Source organism: Muntiacus reevesi, chromosome 2, assembly GCF_963930625.1.
Source record: "Muntiacus reevesi chromosome 2, mMunRee1.1, whole genome shotgun sequence".
In the NCBI taxonomy this organism is placed as follows: domain Eukaryota; kingdom Metazoa; phylum Chordata; class Mammalia; order Artiodactyla; family Cervidae; genus Muntiacus; species Muntiacus reevesi.
In genome coordinates this window covers 187,686,593-187,704,512 of record NC_089250.1, presented here as the reverse complement: position 1 = coordinate 187,704,512, position 17,920 = coordinate 187,686,593, and the positions used below count along the sequence as shown (strand labels likewise).

Below are 17,920 nucleotides of genomic sequence, written 5' to 3'. Positions count from 1 at the left end.
AGAGCTGCTAAATATCCTTCAAGTAAATATTCAAAGAAGAGCTATTTACTCTGCCAGATTGCAAATGGCATTTCATTTATCTTACAAGTAGAAACTACACTGATCTTTGAAATTTACCCAAAAGTACATTAGAAGGTCAAAAGAAAAACCTCTTCTGTATTTCCAAATTGTCTTTGCAAAGGTGTCAAATAATATTCGTGGTTATCACGGCTGCTATAATAGAAGACTGATCTTAGGCCGAGTTCTTGCCCAATATCGGGTGCTTATTTTCTCCAACTCCACGTTCTGCGATTGCCCATTTTCCTTCACATCTCCTTCTAAACTGTTTTTGCAGACCTAGAGTCATACAGAGTGACCCTTTTAAATACCTATGTGGTATACAAGGTGGAGAAGACAGTGGCGCTGCTGTCAGAGGCGTGTTCCAGGGTGGAACTCAAGGTCCTTAGAAGAATCAAGTCTTAGAAACACTGAGGGCATCAGCAAACGTGGAGGAAAACCACATGACAGTCATCCTGGCTGTTGTCTGCTTTCCTCCTGTATTTCACGGGAGAACACCTTGCCCCTCTCTAAAGAGGACAGGCCATGCATGTGGGGAGGCTGAGCTCAGGCGTCCCGGCTCCCCGGGGTATCGCTACCTGCAGTGAGCTCTTGCCCCTTCAGCCACAGAATGTCCCCTCTTTCCTCTTGTTTGCCTTAACATCTCCCAGACCAGGTCTGATGGCACCCTGTGGAATGTCAAGCTGCGCTGATGGCCTAGGTTCTCGAGTCAGATGGCCTGAGCTCAGCCTCCATGTGCTCTCCCTGGCTTTTTTGATCTTGGGTGAGTCACATCAGCTCCCAGTTTCCCAGTCTGTAAAATGGAGGTCCTGGTGGCCTTTTCCATACAGGGTTGTGAGGGTAAAATGAGAAAGTCCATGTTAGGGTGATCACCGTGCCTCAAGACATACCAGTCATTATACTTATTGATTATTTAGTAATTATTATTACAGCCCCTTGGAGGGCTGGCTGATACAGAAGTTTCACAATGAAGGACTCCCAGGAGAGGGCTCAAAAATTAATTAGTATTAATAATTGTGAGAGAGGTCTCCTTTGTATTTTTTGCTGGTTTTTCAAATCTCTGATGTTAAATCATTCCAACGTGAAGTCAAAGAAAAGAAAGAAAACCCTGTTAACTGTTTAGCTAATGACCAGGACCCATCCCTTTTTTTTTTTTTCCTCAGAGGTCCATTTATTTATTTATTTAGACTTTAAAACAACATTTCAGTTTAAACTAATTTTAAGCTTGCAAATGTTGAAAAAATACTATAAAGTATTCCTTTATATCCCTCACTCTGCTTCTACGTATGTTAAAGTCTCTCATCACCATTATAATTATCAAGAATAGGAGATTAACATTAGTACAGTGTTAGTTACTAAACTATAGACTTCATTAGAAATTCACAAAGTTTCCTACAAATATCATTTTCCAGCTCCAGGATCGTATCCAGAACCTCACACTGCATTTTGCCTCCAATCTAGGACCCATCCGTTTTTAAAAGCAGGCAGGAGTCTTGAAAGACTGTACTGATGAGCCTCTCTGCAGGTCAGCAGTGTAGACGCAGGCAAAGAGAGAGGAAGGAGAGAGAGGGGCAGGCTGAGAGAGTCGCCTGGAAACATACGCACTACCACATGTGAAATAGATAGCAGGTGGGAATCTGCTCTGTGATGCAGGGAGCCCAACCCAGGGCTCTGTGACAACCTAGAGGGGTGGACGGGATGGGAGGTGGGAGGGAGGGGACATCTGTGTACCTCTGACTGATTCATGTTGATGCATGGCAGAAACCAACACAGTATTGTAAAGCAATTATCCTCCAATTAAAAATAAATGAATTTTACTGATTCGTGTCAGTGGATGGCAAAAAGCCCCACAATATTATAAATATATTCTTCCATTAAAATAAATAATAAAAATATTTAAATTTTTAAAAAAGTAAAACAAAGAAGTAGAACTTATCTCCATCCCCAGGAACCTGGGAACAGGCACTTTGGAGAACTGAAGATAATAAATGGAATTCTGAAGAATATGGAGGCTCCTTGTTCCAGAGACTTTTAAATCTGAGGTTTAACCAGCCTTGAGCTCTTCGCATGTTGTCTGAACCTCAGGAGGAGAATGGAGGCAGCAAGTCGGCAGGTTGTTCATGGAAATCACAGCGATCAAAACACGTTTGAATTACCAGTTCAGTGCTGAGTCCTAAGACAGCTGACGCTGTTATCCATAAAGATATTAGATTATCCTGAGAACAGTTATTATAGGAGAAAAAAAAATCAACTGCTCCAATGTGAGCTGTATAACAATTAGGCAATTCTGAAATTTCAACTGAGAGGAATTTAATTAAGGCTCTAATAGCTGATTAAACTCATTTAGATCTGCTGGCAGTTGCTACTGTGACATAAGAAACCCAGGAAGAAAGATTTTCTTCTTTTCTGTATGCTGTATTTAATCCTGTTGGTAGCCACAGGTATGATCCTTTAGGTGCTTCTCAAAATGTGGTCCTTACATCACCTAGAACAGAATGACGTGGGATCCTGGTTAAAAAGTTAGGTTCCCGGGCCTCCGTCATCCCACATCGACTGATACAGAGACTCCAGAGATCTACGAGTGTGCATTCATTCATTCACTCATTTTAATTGAAGTATAATTAATTTATCATACTGTATTAGTTTCAGGTATGTAACAGAGTGATTCAGTTACACATACATATATATATATATATTTTCAGATTCTTTTCCATTATAGATTATTACAGGATATTGAATATAGTTCCCTGGGTTACACAGTAGATCCTTGTTGTTTATTTTATATGAAACGGTGTGTATCTGTTAATCCCATACTCCTAATTTACCCCTCCTCCCTCCTTCTCCTTGGAGTTTGCATTCTTTTTTTCTTTCATTTAAATTTTTATTTTATATTAGAGTATGGTTGATTTGCTATGTTGTGTTAGTTTCAGGAATATGGCACCGTGATTCAGTTTTGTATCTGTGTGTTTATATATTCTTTTTCAGATTCTTTTCCCATATAGGTTATTACAGAATATTAAGTAGAGTTCCCTGTGCTATAAGTAAGTTCTTGATGTTGGTGTTTTTAATTAGTTTTTATTGGAGTGTAGCTGCTTTACGATGTCGTGTTGGTTTCTGATTCACAGCAGAGTGAACCAGCTATACGGACACATGTATCCCCTCTCTCTTGGATTTCCTTCCCTTTCAGGTCACCACAGAGCACCACGTGGAGCTGTCTGTGCTGTCCTCATTAGTTATCAATTTATATGTAGTAGCGTGTATATAGAGTCTGCATTCTTAATCAGCCCCCAAGGAGAGGTTCTTCTTCCTGCTAAGGTTTCATAATCTGACAACCTTTCGTAGTTGCATTTAAGACCATGTGTTCCAAGGAAGCAGGTGCTCTACTTGAGCACCTGAAAAGCAGTTCTTGGTTTCACTCTGCCAGTGGCTATCTGAGGCCCTGTGACACTGAGGACAAAGTAGGTTTGGTCCACACCTGCTTTCCAGCAGTTTCCTTGTAGGAGCTGGTTTGGCTATAGGGTGCAGTGGAAAGCTGGGGTCCAATGTGACATCTAGTTTCACGATTCCTGCTGTCTTGAAGGAACCACAGATTGAATCGATTCACAAACAAACTGCTAGACTCAACTGCGAACTACTCCAAATAGAGTGTATTTCAACTTAGTATCAGGTCACAGTCGTGGCTCAGACATCTTTGCTGTGAAGTTTCCAGATCAATCAAAATTCAGGTCTGCTTTTGGTTTCAAGCAGCAGCCAACGACACAGAATTACTCGTGCGTAAATGTGCTATCAGCTCACTTGTGTGTTAGCTTTGCATGGGAGTGATGCTAATCAATGATGCTGTTTATGCTAAATACGGACATTAAGTCATTTTAAATTCCCTTCATGGACATTAATCTTATGTCCTTTGAAAGACTTTATATTTCAGGTGGAGAGAAATTGGCCTCCTGGTTGCTCTGTTTTTCTCCTTAAATTCATCTTCCTGAAGAGTTAATTCCTCACATTTTCTCCGGCTTGGGAATAGATCACTGCTTATTACCCAGAGTGAAATGTCTTCCGGTGTTTTTGCACATGTAAAGTGTTAGCTTTAAGGCTTCTTCCCCCACCTGGTTATGAAATCACCCAGTGAGCTAACTGGGGCCAGTCAAGCTGGAGCCCAGGCAATGTGAACTCCACTTTCATCATCGGTTTTAATAAATTTCTTTTCTGATTTTTAATTTTGCAAACCCTATTGTCTTCTCTCCAAGGAGAGGATCTGAGTAAACAGGCAAGTTTCCTCTTTTAACTTTGAATTCTAAGTAAAAATTGATGTGGTGCTACAGTCTGAATCGAGTTCAGTTCAGCAAATATTTATTGAACTGCTCTGTGGTGAACCCTGTACTATAGCTGATGTGGGTCGGGTGGTATGAAAATCTGGTTGGGCCAGATATTCTATAATTCAGGGCAGACTGAGCCCCTGCTCCCCACCCCTAAGCCATCATACAGTTGGTCTCTAAGTTGTATTGATTCCACCAATTTGGGATCCGGACAGTTCATGCCAGCCCCCTCCCACCACCTCGACATGGCCCTATAACAGGTTTCTCCAGGGTAACTGCCTCCTGACCCATCTCTCTGTTCAGAATCTTCTAGGCACAACCCCTTTCTCTGCACTGCATTGAAAAGAAGTGTTCTAATACATCAGGCTGATTTTATCCCTCCCCTGATTAAAAGTCTTCTTACAGTACCCATCTCCTTCCTGTTACACTCATCTATCACCCTGAGAACAAAGGTGGAACTCCAGAGCAAGCCACGCACCAACTCTGTTGCTCTGGCTCATGACTGGAAGTCACTTCCTGTAGGAGCATCTCTGGTTTCCTTGCAGAGCGGGATGGCCTCTGCTCCAGTGGTATCCTGTGCCCACCGCAGCACAGCAGTTATCGCATTCATGATCTCTTGTTATCTCATGAGATCCAGTGGGCTCCAACTCCTCTAAACAGACAGGAGAGTCTGAGGACAAGAACCAGGTCTGGATTAGTCACAGCTGCAGCCCCAGAGCCTCCTGCAGGGCCTGCCATGGTGCAGAGCCCTGGACGCACGTGTGCTGAGCTTATGAATGACCATGCAAGAGAATTCAAGGGAAAAAGAATGTTCAAAAATGCTGGAGAATGTTCAAAAGAATGTTCAAAAGAATGTTCAAAAATGTTCACTCTGCCTGGAGAATTAGGCTGCAGGGGAGCAGTGGTGTTTAAGCTGGATGTGGAAAGAATGGACAGGATTTCAGTCAGTGGAGATGATAAGGAGAGGGATTTCAGGCAGAAGAGGTAGTGCAGGCAAAGAAGGGGCATGGGTGTCATTCAGGGTGTGTGCGGTGAGAAGTGAAAAGTGTACGCGTCACTGAGGCTTAGGGCTGTGTGTGAGAGTGGAGGTGTGTGTCGGGTATGTGTTTGTGTCATCGTACATGTATGTGAGGTGAGTTGTATATGTGTGCATAGCGAATTCAAGTAGCTATGAGTGTAGCTGTATGCGTAGATATATAAGTATATGATATGTGTGTGTGTATAAGTGTATGATATGCATATATTCATACACACCCTGGTGACTCAAACGGTAAAGAATCTGCGTGCAACGCAGGAGACCCGGGTTCAATCCATGGGTTGGGAAGATCCCCTGAAGAAGGGAATGGCTACCCACTCCAGTGAGTAATCTTGCCTGGAGAATCCCATGGACAGAGGAGCCTGGCAGGCTGTAGTCCATGGGGTCGCAAAGAGTCAGACACAACTGAGAGACCAACACTTCACTTTATATACGTATATATATGTATATAGTTGACCCTTGAATAACATGGGTTTGAACTGGGTGGATCTGCTTCTGTGGATTTTTTGCAGTAGTGAATTACCGCAGTACTGCACAGTCCCCAGGGATTGAATCTGCAGATGTGAAGGAGCCATGTATATAGAGGGCCACGTCCTCACTGCCTGCACAAGCAGTCAGTGCTCCTAAACCCCACATTGATCAAGGGTCAACTGTACCCACATATATACATACATACATGTGTGAGTGTGTGTAGGTGTTAGAGTATCTGTGTTTGAAGATGTACATTTATAAATTTTAGTGTGAGGGTATGTATAGAGTGTGAGTTCTTTCCTTGTAGCTCAGTTGGTAAAGAATCCACCTACAATGCAGGAATCCGCCCACAATTCAGGAATCCACCTGCAATGCAGGAGACCCGGGTTCGATTCCTGGGTCTGGAAGATCCTCTGGAGAAGGAAATGGCAACTGACTTCAATATTCTTGCCTGGAAAGTTCCATAGACAGAGGAGCCTGGTGGGCTATAGTGCATGGGGTCGCAAAGAGTCGGACACAACTTAGCGACTAAGCTACCACCATGTATAGAGTGTACAAAAGAGAGATGGAAAAAGTGATAGGAAGAGAGAGAGAGTATTAGGGTTGGTGGGATCTATATTGTGGGGTCCATTAACGTATGAGGAGACTAGATTTGATTCTGTGGGCAGTATGTCTCATGGAAGGGTAGAGAGTAGAGATAAATCTATGATTTTGGTGTTTAGGTGTACATTTTTATGGGGTAGCTTGGGCGAGACCAGTTGTGAGATGGTTTTAATTATCTCTTGTAAGCACATGATTGGATATGAATGAAATGATTCATTGGAAAAGACTCTGATGCTGGGAAAGATGGAGGGCAGGAGGAGAAGGGGCGACAGCGGATGAGATGGTTGGATAGCATCTCTGGCTCAATGGACATGAGTTTGAGCAATCTCTGGGAGAGTGAAGGACAGGGAATCCTGGTGTGCTGATGTCCATGGGGTCACAAGTTAAACAGGATTTAGTGACTGAACGACAAAAAGCATTTCATGAATAGCTTCAATACAGTCACGTCTCTTTGAAGAGAGAGTCACGAATATCTATTAACCTCATTTCTTCCAGTCTTTTGAAGCCTCTGTGACACTTCCATGGGTTTACTCAGATATGAAGGGATGAATACTAACTTATGATAGTTTCTGGAGATGAAATTATCTTTTCTCTGAGAAAATCTGGGCTGAACATTTTGATAAGTAATCACTGCCCTTTCACTAAACAGCTCCTTTTAGGAGCTGAAGAGCAATTGGGTTTCTAAAAGCACAGCATTTAAATTTTATTAATAAGAATAGATTAAAAAAATCACTGCAAAGTTAATTTTCCTTTTCTATACTTTTTTTAACAACATCTCTTTTCTCCATTAAAGGTTAATTATTTTTCTTTGTCCTGAAAACTTCAGTTTATTTGCTGAAAACATTTAAACGTTTATCGCCAAAATTCAGTTTATTTTGAAGGTAAAGATTTTTTTATGATATGTTTCCATACAACCTATTTGGGTGAATTTGGGACTGTTTTCAAGTACAGAAAAAAATTCATGATAGAGATAAAAATCATCTGGCCACAACTTTTTCTTGTGTATATGGTGTTTATAAGAATTAAAACTGTGCTAAGAATGAAAAGTGAAAAAGTGAAAGTGTTAGTCCCGCAGTCATGGTTGACTCTGTGACCCCATGGGCTGTAACCCACCAGGCTCCTTTGTCCAAGGAATTCTCCAGATAAGAATACTGGAATGGGTAGCCATTCCCTTCTCCAGGGGATTTTCCCAACCCAGGGATTGAACCCAGGTCTCCTGCATTGCAGGCAGATTCTTCACCATCTGAGCCACCAGGGAAGCCCCAAGTGCTAAGAATAGAGCTTATTAATCTCTGGACCTAGATATTATCATACTAAGTGAAGTAAATCGACCTAGATATTATCATACTAAGTGAAGTAAATCGGAGAAAGACAAACATCATATCACTCATATGTGCAATCTAAAAGGAAAATGATACTAATGAACTCATTTACAAAGCAGAAATAGACTCACAGACATAGGAAACAAATTTACCAAAGAGGAAAGGGAAGAAATTAGGAGTTTGGGATTAACCAATACAAACTACTGTGATCTAATGTTACAGACTCTGCCAAGGGGGGTATGTTCATTCATTCCTTCAACAACTATCACTTAAGTCCTTCTTTGTGCCAGGCCCTGAGAAACTGTAGACATAAAAACCAATTAATATGCATATATATGTATATATATATAATATATTGGGTTGACCAAAACATTTCTTAGTTTTTTATACCTTCTCATGGGGATACTGGAATGAACCTTTTGGCCAGCCCAATGAAACATAGACACAAACATATAGACTGTGAAAGTATAATATTGTTAGGCAAATAGAAATTAGATGTTTCAATCAAATTAAGGATTTGTAAATGAAATGTTATGATGTCTGGGATTTCCTTCAGTGTTATATCGGAGGAGTGGTTGGGAGTATAAATGAGACAAGATTGGCCATGAATTGGTCATGAATGAAGCTAGATAATGGGAAGATGGAGATCCATTCTACTATTTTACTTCTGTATGAGTTAAAATTTTTCCATCATAAAAAAAGAAAAAAATGAATGGAGGAAGTAAAAAGCTTCCACTTTTAGGCAGATTATGTATGGACACATATTCATCATGATTTCTACATTTCTTTCTCTGTTCCAGATAACAGACTAGATTAACTCTCAGGGTAAATCTCAGCTCCTTAATAGGACCTACAGGGCTTCCCATCATCTGGCCTCTGCCTGCCTGGAGTGTCCCCCCTGCAATCCCTTCATCCTTTCATCTTGCATTTCCAATCTCAGCTTAAGTGCCACCTCCTTGGCGAAGGCTTCTGGGATTTCTTTCTCCCTCTTTCCAATCTTAGGCCCATATTCTATTTTTTTCCTCCTAGTTTGCAGTGTGTATATTCTTGTGTGACTATTCGACTCATGTGTGTCTTTCTAATTAGCCTAGAAATTCAATGTAAGTAAAAATGTTGCTGTTTACACTACAGTATCCTTGGTGCCTTGCACAGTGCTTGGCATCTAGAAGCTACTCAGTAAATATTTATGGAGTAATTGAATCTCTATTAAACCTGTATACAAACCCCAGACTCAGTTATAGCCCTTTGTAAATAGGAATATAGGAGGGGAAAGTGAAGATTGTCTGTTTCTCCCCTATCTGGTAGAAAAAATCTTAAGAGTTGAGATTTTTGGTGTTTGGAGCAGGAGCCCATCAGACTCCAAGAAGGAGGTGCAAGTTCTCAGGATCCAGGGCAGTGTTGACACAGCAGCTTCAGCTCTGGATCAAGTTTTCCACCCACCGCACATTTCCACCCTCCTTGGCGGACCCATGGGTGCTTAGTTAGAAGTGTTAGGAAGGGAGGGAGGAACTTAGAGAAGATCTCAGAAGTTACTACACTCTGGGGACTCATAAACCTTTGTAGCCTGTCTCTCAGTGAGTCAGCCTTGGGCTGGAACTTTTGCCTGCCTCCCACGGTGTAGAGTATGTGATGTGGTCAGTGACGTCACCAAAGATTCTGCTAACTCAACGGGCTTTACCTCTATTTGTGTTACCTTGGGATTTTAGGAGTTGTCTCTGCAAGGAAGAGAGGATCTTGGAGCAATAACATGATTACTGCAGATCAATTACTATAAGCACTAGTGGGAAAATGCCTTTGGATTCAGATGATTCCATGGTATAGCTCTGGTTCCACCACTTAAAAAGCTGTGCACATTTGGGCAGATTGCACAACCTCTCTGTGCTCTAGTTCCCTGACCTGTGGTGTTGGAGTAATAGTCTTTATCATGTGGGATTTGTGGGGATTAAACAAAGTGGTAATATTGGCACATTTCCTTAGTACATAGAAGTGCTCAGAAGTGACATTGTTACAATTATAGCATCAAATGCTATGGTGGAGCTGGGAGCAATGTTCTATATTACCAGGAAACATGGGAATGCCTTTGCAAATTAAGTCATATTTGAGCTCTATCTTACATGCTAACTTCCCAGGTGGTGCTAGAGGTAAAGAACCTGCCTGCCTCTGCAGGGGACATAAGAGACATGGGTTCAATCCCTGGGCCAGGAAGGTTCCCTGGAGGAGGGCATGGCAACCCACTTCAATATTCTTGCCTGGAGAATCCCATGGACAGAGAAGCCTATAGTCCACAGGATCACAAAGCATCAGAAGCAACTTAGCACAACCACAATAATAACATAATAGTATCTGCCATGTATGTTACATGCTAAGTAAATTCTGTGCTCAGCGCTTCATGTATATTTTTGACTCATTCAAATCTCACTATAGTTCTGAAAGCATATGTTGTGTCCATCCACATTCTATAGGTAAAGTGAACCTCAGAAAGGTTAAGCCACTTTTCCCAGGCTGCTTAGCTAATGGGTGAAGCCAGGATCAGCATTTAGTTCCATTTGACTCCAAAAGCCATTGTCTTGGCCACTGAACTGCCCAGTCTCTTAAAGGTTATATTTGAGTTTTCTAAGAGAGATGAAAAGAAAGGGATGGATGTAACATATTCCAAAAGGAAGAGCCTGAATACCTCTTTGTCTATTTGCATGTTTATTATTGTTGGCTTGGAAGGTAGGAAGCATTCAGTTTTATCCCTCATTGTTCTCAGGCACATGCCAGCACCTAGCCAGTGTTCAATAAATCTGTGTTGAATGAATGACAGATTTGATGGACTCCACTTTCTCTCCATCCTGTGTTACACATCACAGCATGAGGTGATGAACATGTTTATTTGTCCAAATTACTCTACCGCCTTTCGTAACTTAAAAAGGAAGGTATTCGTGAAGCTGGGCAGTGTTGTAATTGGCTGCATGGCACGTTTCTTGACAAGCAGCAAGCATTTTCCAGTCCAGATGCTGAAGTCATCTCTGAGAACAGACTGATTGCCGTCTCTCCCGACGCCCCGTCACCTCCCCAGGTGTCCAGCGTATCTGAATTCTCTTTAAGGGGCTGAGATTCATTTCTGATGACACTTACATTACAGAAGGAGAGGTGAGAGGGTCACATCAACAAAGACAAGCCGGGCGCTTGGCACTTAGTTCTTCAGACGAGGTATTTTTCCTTGAGGTTGATACTACAAATAAAGCGCTGACCTGCGGTGTCAAGCAGTTGCATGTGGGAGCAGGAGTAGGAAGGAGAAAGTGTGAAGCTGGGAGCAGCTTTCCCCCCATGTGTATGTGAAGGGTGCCAATAAGCTGTCAAATAAAATCAAGGTTCAAAACATACAGCCTTCAATTTGATTTCACTAAGATGCCAACTGCTGTAGGGAGGGAACACAATCAATTCTGTTTTGACAGGTCTTGGTGTTCGCTAAGCAGCAAAAGTCTCCACTCTGTGCCTGATTGATAAAAGTTCCCCTGATTTGCAACTTAAATAGAACCCCATCCGAGCTTGAAGGGAGGCTCTCATCCTTTTACCAGACCTCGCTCTCTTTTGCTCTTGGACTTCCTCCTCCTCTCCCTTTTCCTCTTTCTCTCTTTCTTAGCACTTTTTAAATTTCTCTCCCTCTCACTTGTCTCCCTTCTATACTTACAGGAAGAGTTTACACAGTCCCTAATACCTGCTGGGCATTGGGCTGTAGGCTTTTCTCAAAATGCCTTGTTTCATCCCCATGACATCCTTATAAAGTAGGTGGAATTGTGTCTATTTACAGATGAGAAAACAGATGTTCAATGTGATTAAGAGCCTGCCTGGGGTTGTGCAGCTAGCAACTGGTGAGAGTTTGGGATTTAAGTCCAGATCTCTCTAACTCGAAAAGTCCCTGCTGTTTTCTTTTTTCTTTTGGGCTATTTTTGGCCGTGCTGGGTCTTCACTGCCGTGTGGGCTTTTCTCTAGGTGCAGCAGGTGGGGCCTACTCTCTAGTTGCGGTGCTCGGGCTTCTCACTGCCGTGGCTTCTCTTGTTGCTGAGCATCCGAGGTGCACAAGCTTCCGTAGCTGCAGCTCCTGGGCCCTAGAGCACAGACTCAGTAGCTGTGGCGCACGGCCTTAGTTGCTCCACGGTATGTGGGATCGTCCCGGATCAGGGATGGAAGCCATCCGTGTCTCCCACACTGGCATGCAGATTCTTAACCACGGGACCACCAGGGAAGCCCCTTTGCTGTTTTCATGACATCAGTGGTCCTGAGCACTGGGGGGACATTGCAGTCCACTGGGGAGCCCTAACAGCATCTGTGCTTGTCATCACCCCCGTATTTACTCAGTCTGGGGAGAGTCCAGGGCATGGGGGCTGCTTTCCTCTTTATCCCCATCTCTCTTAGCAAATAACAGATGCGTGTGTTGAGGTAGGTAACAGAAAAGCCCCAAGGATGGTAGACTCTCCCATGCCTCTTCTGGGGGAGGGCTCCTCCTTCAAGAAGCCGGTGGTGCAGGAAAGCACACGTGTGTCTCTGTCTTTTTGCCGCAGGTGGGCAAGTGGGAGAACCAGACCTTGAGCCTGAGGCACGCCGTGTGGCCCAGGTACAAGTCCTTCTCCGACTGTGAGCCAGATGACAACCATCTGAGCATCGTCACCCTCGAGGAGGCCCCCTTCGTCATCGTGGAAGACATTGACCCGCTGACCGAGACGTGTGTGAGGAACACCGTACCGTGCCGGAAGTTTGTCAAGATCAAGTGAGTCTGGGGGTGCGGTGGGTTGAACGTGCCCAATCCTTTACAATAGCCTGCATCACTGATGACAACAGTATCTCTTTTTTTGTTGGTCCATTGCTAAGTCGTGTCCGACTCTTTGCAACCCCACAGATAGCTGAGAAAGGAAGAGAAGCCAAAAGCAAGGGAGAAAGGGAAAGATAGCCCCAACTGAAGACAGAGTCCCTAGGAATAGCAAGGAGAGATAAGAAAGGCTTCGTAAGTGAACAGTGCAGAGAAACGGGAAAATAATGGAATGAGGGAAACTAGAGATCTCTTCAAGAAAATTAGAGATATCAAGGGAACAATATCTCTAAAGTAATAATGAAATGTAATATAAAGTATGCTCTATTATAATAGATATATGTAAGAATAGATTTTTTAAAAAAACTAGAACTACACCAGCTGGTTTGCATCCATTCCATTCCAACAATAGTAATAGGGGGTGCGTGGTTTTGCCCATTTTAAACACCATAAAAGCTGAGTTTACTGGAAGACTAAGAAGCACATTCGAAGCCACTCAGCTAGTAAAAGAGAGCCAGGACTCAAGCACTGGGCCATCTGACTCCACCACCACATTCTTAACCATATGGTGAATCAACCCTCCCCTTCAGTCCTTCCTAAAATAATTATTTCTTTTGTTCATTTCTGGTTGCTCCCTCCCCCAAACCATACCTTCCACCTCTTTCCTAATTTCCAGATCCACACTCCTCAGTATTTTCAAAACTTCTCTCCGTTTTGGGGTCAACATCTCCCTTCCAAGTGACTTTCTGATGTGAACCAGGTGGAGCTGATCTCCTGGGGGGTCTCCTTGGTCACCAGCAGCAAAGCCAGCATCACATCTAAGTTGTTTCTTCTTTTATTATGATTGAAGAGAAACTGACAGTTAAATCAGAGCCTCTGGCAAAGGGCTGTCCCTAATCTATAAACCCTTTGGAGACTTGTAAAGTTTCATAGCCAAGTCCAAGACGCTGATTATAGTCTTTGTAATGCAAACATAAATACAAATACCACCCTGGTGGGGAATTCACAAAAGAATAAAGCCTATAATTGGATGGAAATCTATTTTTTCCTGAGCATTTTGCGATTGCCTTCTTTCGCCTGGAAAATCCTTGCTTGTCCTTCAAGGCTTAAGCACTTACTCCCCAAGTTGGGTTGGTTCTCCCTACTTCCACAGTACTGCCTCTGCCTCTGTCTCTTAATTCACTCAGGCTGCTATGATGAATTACCATGAGAGGGTGGCTTAAATAATAGCCTCACACTTCTGGAGGCTGGAAAGTCCACGCTCAAGGTGCCGGCAGGTCTGGTGTCTGATGGGGACCCTCTTGTTTGCACATGACTGTCTTCTTCTTGCCCACTTCTTATCAGGGCACTGCTTCCATTTACAAGGGTTCCACCCTCGTGACCTAATCACCTCCCCAAAGTCCCACATCCAGATAGCATCACAGCGGGGATCAGGGTTTCAGTATGTGAATTTGAGGGGAGCATAAACATTCAGTCTGTAGCCCTCTCTTGTTTAAGTGTCTCACTTGTTTTTGTGGCTTAAAGCGTGTCCATATTTTCCCCGGAGTATTAGCTTCTCTGGTGGCTTGGAGAGTACTGAATCTGCCCGCAATGCAGGAGACCTGAGTTCAATCTCTGGGTCAGGAAGATCCCCTTGAGAAGGGCATGGCAACCCATTCTGGTATTCTTGCCTGGAGAATCCCATGGACAGAGGAAGCTACAGTCCATAGGGGTCGCAAAAGAGATGGACATGACTGAGCAACTGTCACTTTCACTGTCATTAGCTGTCCAAATACAGGGAATGTGGTGTGTTAATCTCTGTGCCCTCACTGACAAGCACAGAGTGTGACACTCAGTGTTGGTGACGCTTGAACTGAGGAGTGAATGGATACTTTTCCTCCCACCTGCCAAATTCCAACCTCAGTTATTATTACACAGGATGCAAATCCCCATGGCTCAGTGCTTTGGATAAAGATAATTTGTTAAAAATATGATTGCTAAATGTATGATGAAGGTGCATTTTGGTTTGGAGAAATTTTTATCAATGAGTAACCTTTCTGGGATTGAAATTCTGATCATTCAGTAAGTAATCATCGGCTTTTTTTGGAGTCATCAGCCTCTACAGGGTTGAAATTCTGAATAGATTAGCCAATAAATAAATACACATGAAGCATAGTTTCTGTGTTAGTCACAGTGCTGGGCATGGGAGATTCATCTGTAAACAAGGAAGAATCCTGCAGTCAAGGCCTGCACAAGTGTTAAAAAAACAATGCAGCCAATAAGGAACTAGGACAGCTCTACATTAGGATAAACCCTGTGAAGGATCTGAGTAAGGTGGCGGCATCAGGGAGTAACTTGAGGTATGTGGGGCTCCTTTAGTGACATAGAAGGGAGGAGAAGGAGCCAAGCATGCAATGAACTAGGGAAGAACCACCCAGGTAGAGGAATGCGTGCAAAAGGCCTTGAGGGAAGAAAGAGTTTGGTGAGTTTGGGAAACAGAAGGAAGCCTAGTGCAGTACTTGGAAGTGATGAGCTTGGGGTAGGAGGTGGGGGCAATGATATTGGATCAGCCAAAAAGTTTGTTAGAGTGTTTCCATGGGAAAAAAAAAACCAAATGAACCCAATAGAAGGGATTACGTGGGAAAGTTGACAAAGGAGATTTTGACTTTGGTGGGTGTTCTTTGAGCAGGTGGTCAGATGAACTGGGTCTTCGAACTTGTCCAAATGAAGCAAGCAGAGTAGCTGACACAAAGCAAAGAGTATAACGCCACTGGGGCACCTCCTTTATGATAACAATATCTCCTCTGCTTCAGTAAGACCAATCAGGCAGGGCCTCTTATGCTTCACACTCAATCTTTGTAGTTTAAAGTCTTTAAAATCAGAAGCCTTGGAACTGAAAATAGTAGATCACCAAGTCCTGAGATGCATGGTCTGGAGGAAATGAGCCTCCAGATATATTACTGTCTTTAAAAGAATCGACTTTTCAACTGAACAATATAAACCAACTAACTGGTTCAAATTCACATTTTGTGGTGGTGTGGGAGGTGGTGGCTTGCAATTTTTCTTTTCCCACTTGGTGACATGAGAAGCTTGCTGTGTGTCTAGGTGTAATTAAAGTCTTTGATATACCTGAAAGCAATAGAAAATAAGTAGGATCCATTAATCCCAACTCTAACACAGATTAAATCAACTGCATTTCCTATAGGTAACATCTTTGAGGCAGGGTGATTGGTTCCATTAAGAACTCCCATTAGACAACATGATTGTGTTTGTTTTTCTTGGTGATATTCTTTCAGGGAAAGCCCTTTGTCAATCACTTCTGGTAAATGGCGGGATCTTGAGGGCACAGATCAGTCTTCTAAAAAATCAGGTAGTAGGAAATGAGCTGAGAAACCAGACTTTCCTTCTAATCTGCTTTAGTCAAGTGTTAAGACATGAGTAGAAAATTGAGGAACAATTATCTAATTTGATATGTAGGGATAAATGGCTATTTGTTGTTGCTCAGTCGCTTAGTTTTGTCTGACTCTTTGCAACATCATGGACTGCAACATGCTAGGCTTTTCTATCCTTCACCATCTCCCAGAGCTTGCCCAAATTCATGTCCATTGAGTCGGTGATGCCATCCAACCATCTCATCCTCTGTTGTCCCCTTCTGCTCCTGCCTTCAAACTTTCCCAGCATCAGGGTCTTTTTCAGTGAGTCAGCTCTTCACATTGGGTGACCAGTATTGGAGCTTCAGCTTCAGCATCAGTCTTCCCAATGAATATTCATGATGGATTTCCTTTAGGATGGACTGTTTTGATCTCCTTGCAGTCCAGGGGACTCTCAAGAGTCTTCTCCAACTCCACAGTTCAAAAGCATCAGTTCTTTGGCGCTCAGCCTTCTTTATGGTCCAACTCTCACATCCATACATGACTACTGGAAAAACCGTAGCTTTGACTAGACAGACCTTTGTCAGCAAAGTAATGTCTCTGCTTTTTAATATATTGTCTAGGTTTGTCATAGCTTTTCTTCCAAGGAGCAAGCATCTTTTAATTTCATGGCTGCAGTCAGCATCTGCAGAGATTTGGAAGCCCAAGAAAATAAAGTCTCTTGCTTTTTCCACCGTTTCCCCATCTATTTCCCATGAAGTGAGGGGACCAGTTGCTGTGGCCTAAGTTTTCTGAATGTTGAGCTTTAAGCCACTTTCTCACTCTCCTCTTTCACTTTCATCAAGAGGCTCTTTCTTTCCTCTTTGCTTTCTGCCATAAGGGTGGTGTCATCTGCATATCTGAGGTTGATATTTGTCCCAGAAATCTTGATTCCAGCTTGTGCTTCATCCAGTCCAGTATTTCGCATGATGTACTTTGCATATAAGTTAAATAAGCAGGGCAACAATATACAGCCTTAATATACTCGTTTCCCAATTTGGAACCAGTCCATTGTTCCATATTTGGCTCTTGACCTGCATACAGGTTTCTCGGGAATCAGGTCAGGTGGTCTGGTATTCCCATCTCTTTCAGAATTTTCCACAGTTTGTTGTGATCTATACAATCAAAGCTTTAGCGTAGTCAATGAAGCAGAAGTTTTTCTGGAACTTTCTTGCTTTTTCTATGACCCAGTATATGTTGGCAATTTGATCTCTGGTTTCTCTGCCTTTTCTAAATCCAGCTTGAACATCTAGAAGTTCATGGTTCATATACTGCTGAAGCCTGGCTTGTAGAATTGTGAGCATTACTTTGCTAGCATGTGAGATAAGTGCAATTGTGCGATAGTTTGAACATTCTTTGGCATTGACCTTCTTTGGGTTTAGAATGAAAACTGGTCTTTTCCAGTTCTGTGCCCACTGCTGAGTTTTCCATATTTGCTGGCATATTGAATGCAGCACTTTCACAGCATCATCTTTTAGGATATGAAATGGCTCAGCTGGAATTCCATCACCTCCACTAGCTTTGTTCAGAGTGATGCTTCCTAAGGCCCACTTGACTGCACTCCAGGATGTTTGGCTCTAGGTGAGTGATCACACCATCATGGTTATTTGGGTCATTAAGATCTTCTTTGTATAGTTCTTCTGTGTATGCTTGCCACCTCTTCTTAATATCCCCTGCTTCTGTTAGGTTCATACTGTTTCTGTCCTTTATTGTGCCCATCTTTGCATGAAATGTTCCCTTGATATCTCTAAATTTCTTGAAGAGCTCTCTAGTCTTTCCCATTTTATTGTTTTCCTCTATTTCTTTGGATTGATCCCTGAGGAAAGCTTTCTTATCTCTCCTTGCTATTCTTTGGAATTCTGCATTCAGATGGATTTATCTTTCTATTAAATGGCTATACTGCCAGTTAATCCCCTAAACTGCCAAATCGTTGGTGA

The 17,920-nt window shown here is 42.7% G+C and overlaps 1 protein-coding gene across 2 annotated transcripts in view; it reads left to right on the top strand.

Moving 5' to 3' along the window:
* The window catches only part of GRIN2A (glutamate ionotropic receptor NMDA type subunit 2A), a 420,050-nt gene that overhangs the window by 311,700 nt on the left and 90,430 nt on the right, over positions 1-17,920 (top strand). For both annotated transcript variants that reach the window (XM_065920287.1, XM_065920288.1), the window contains exon 4: positions 12,350-12,555. In XM_065920287.1, the coding sequence (XP_065776359.1) occupies positions 12,350-12,555 (206 nt within the window). The remainder of the gene's footprint in view (positions 1-12,349; positions 12,556-17,920) is intronic.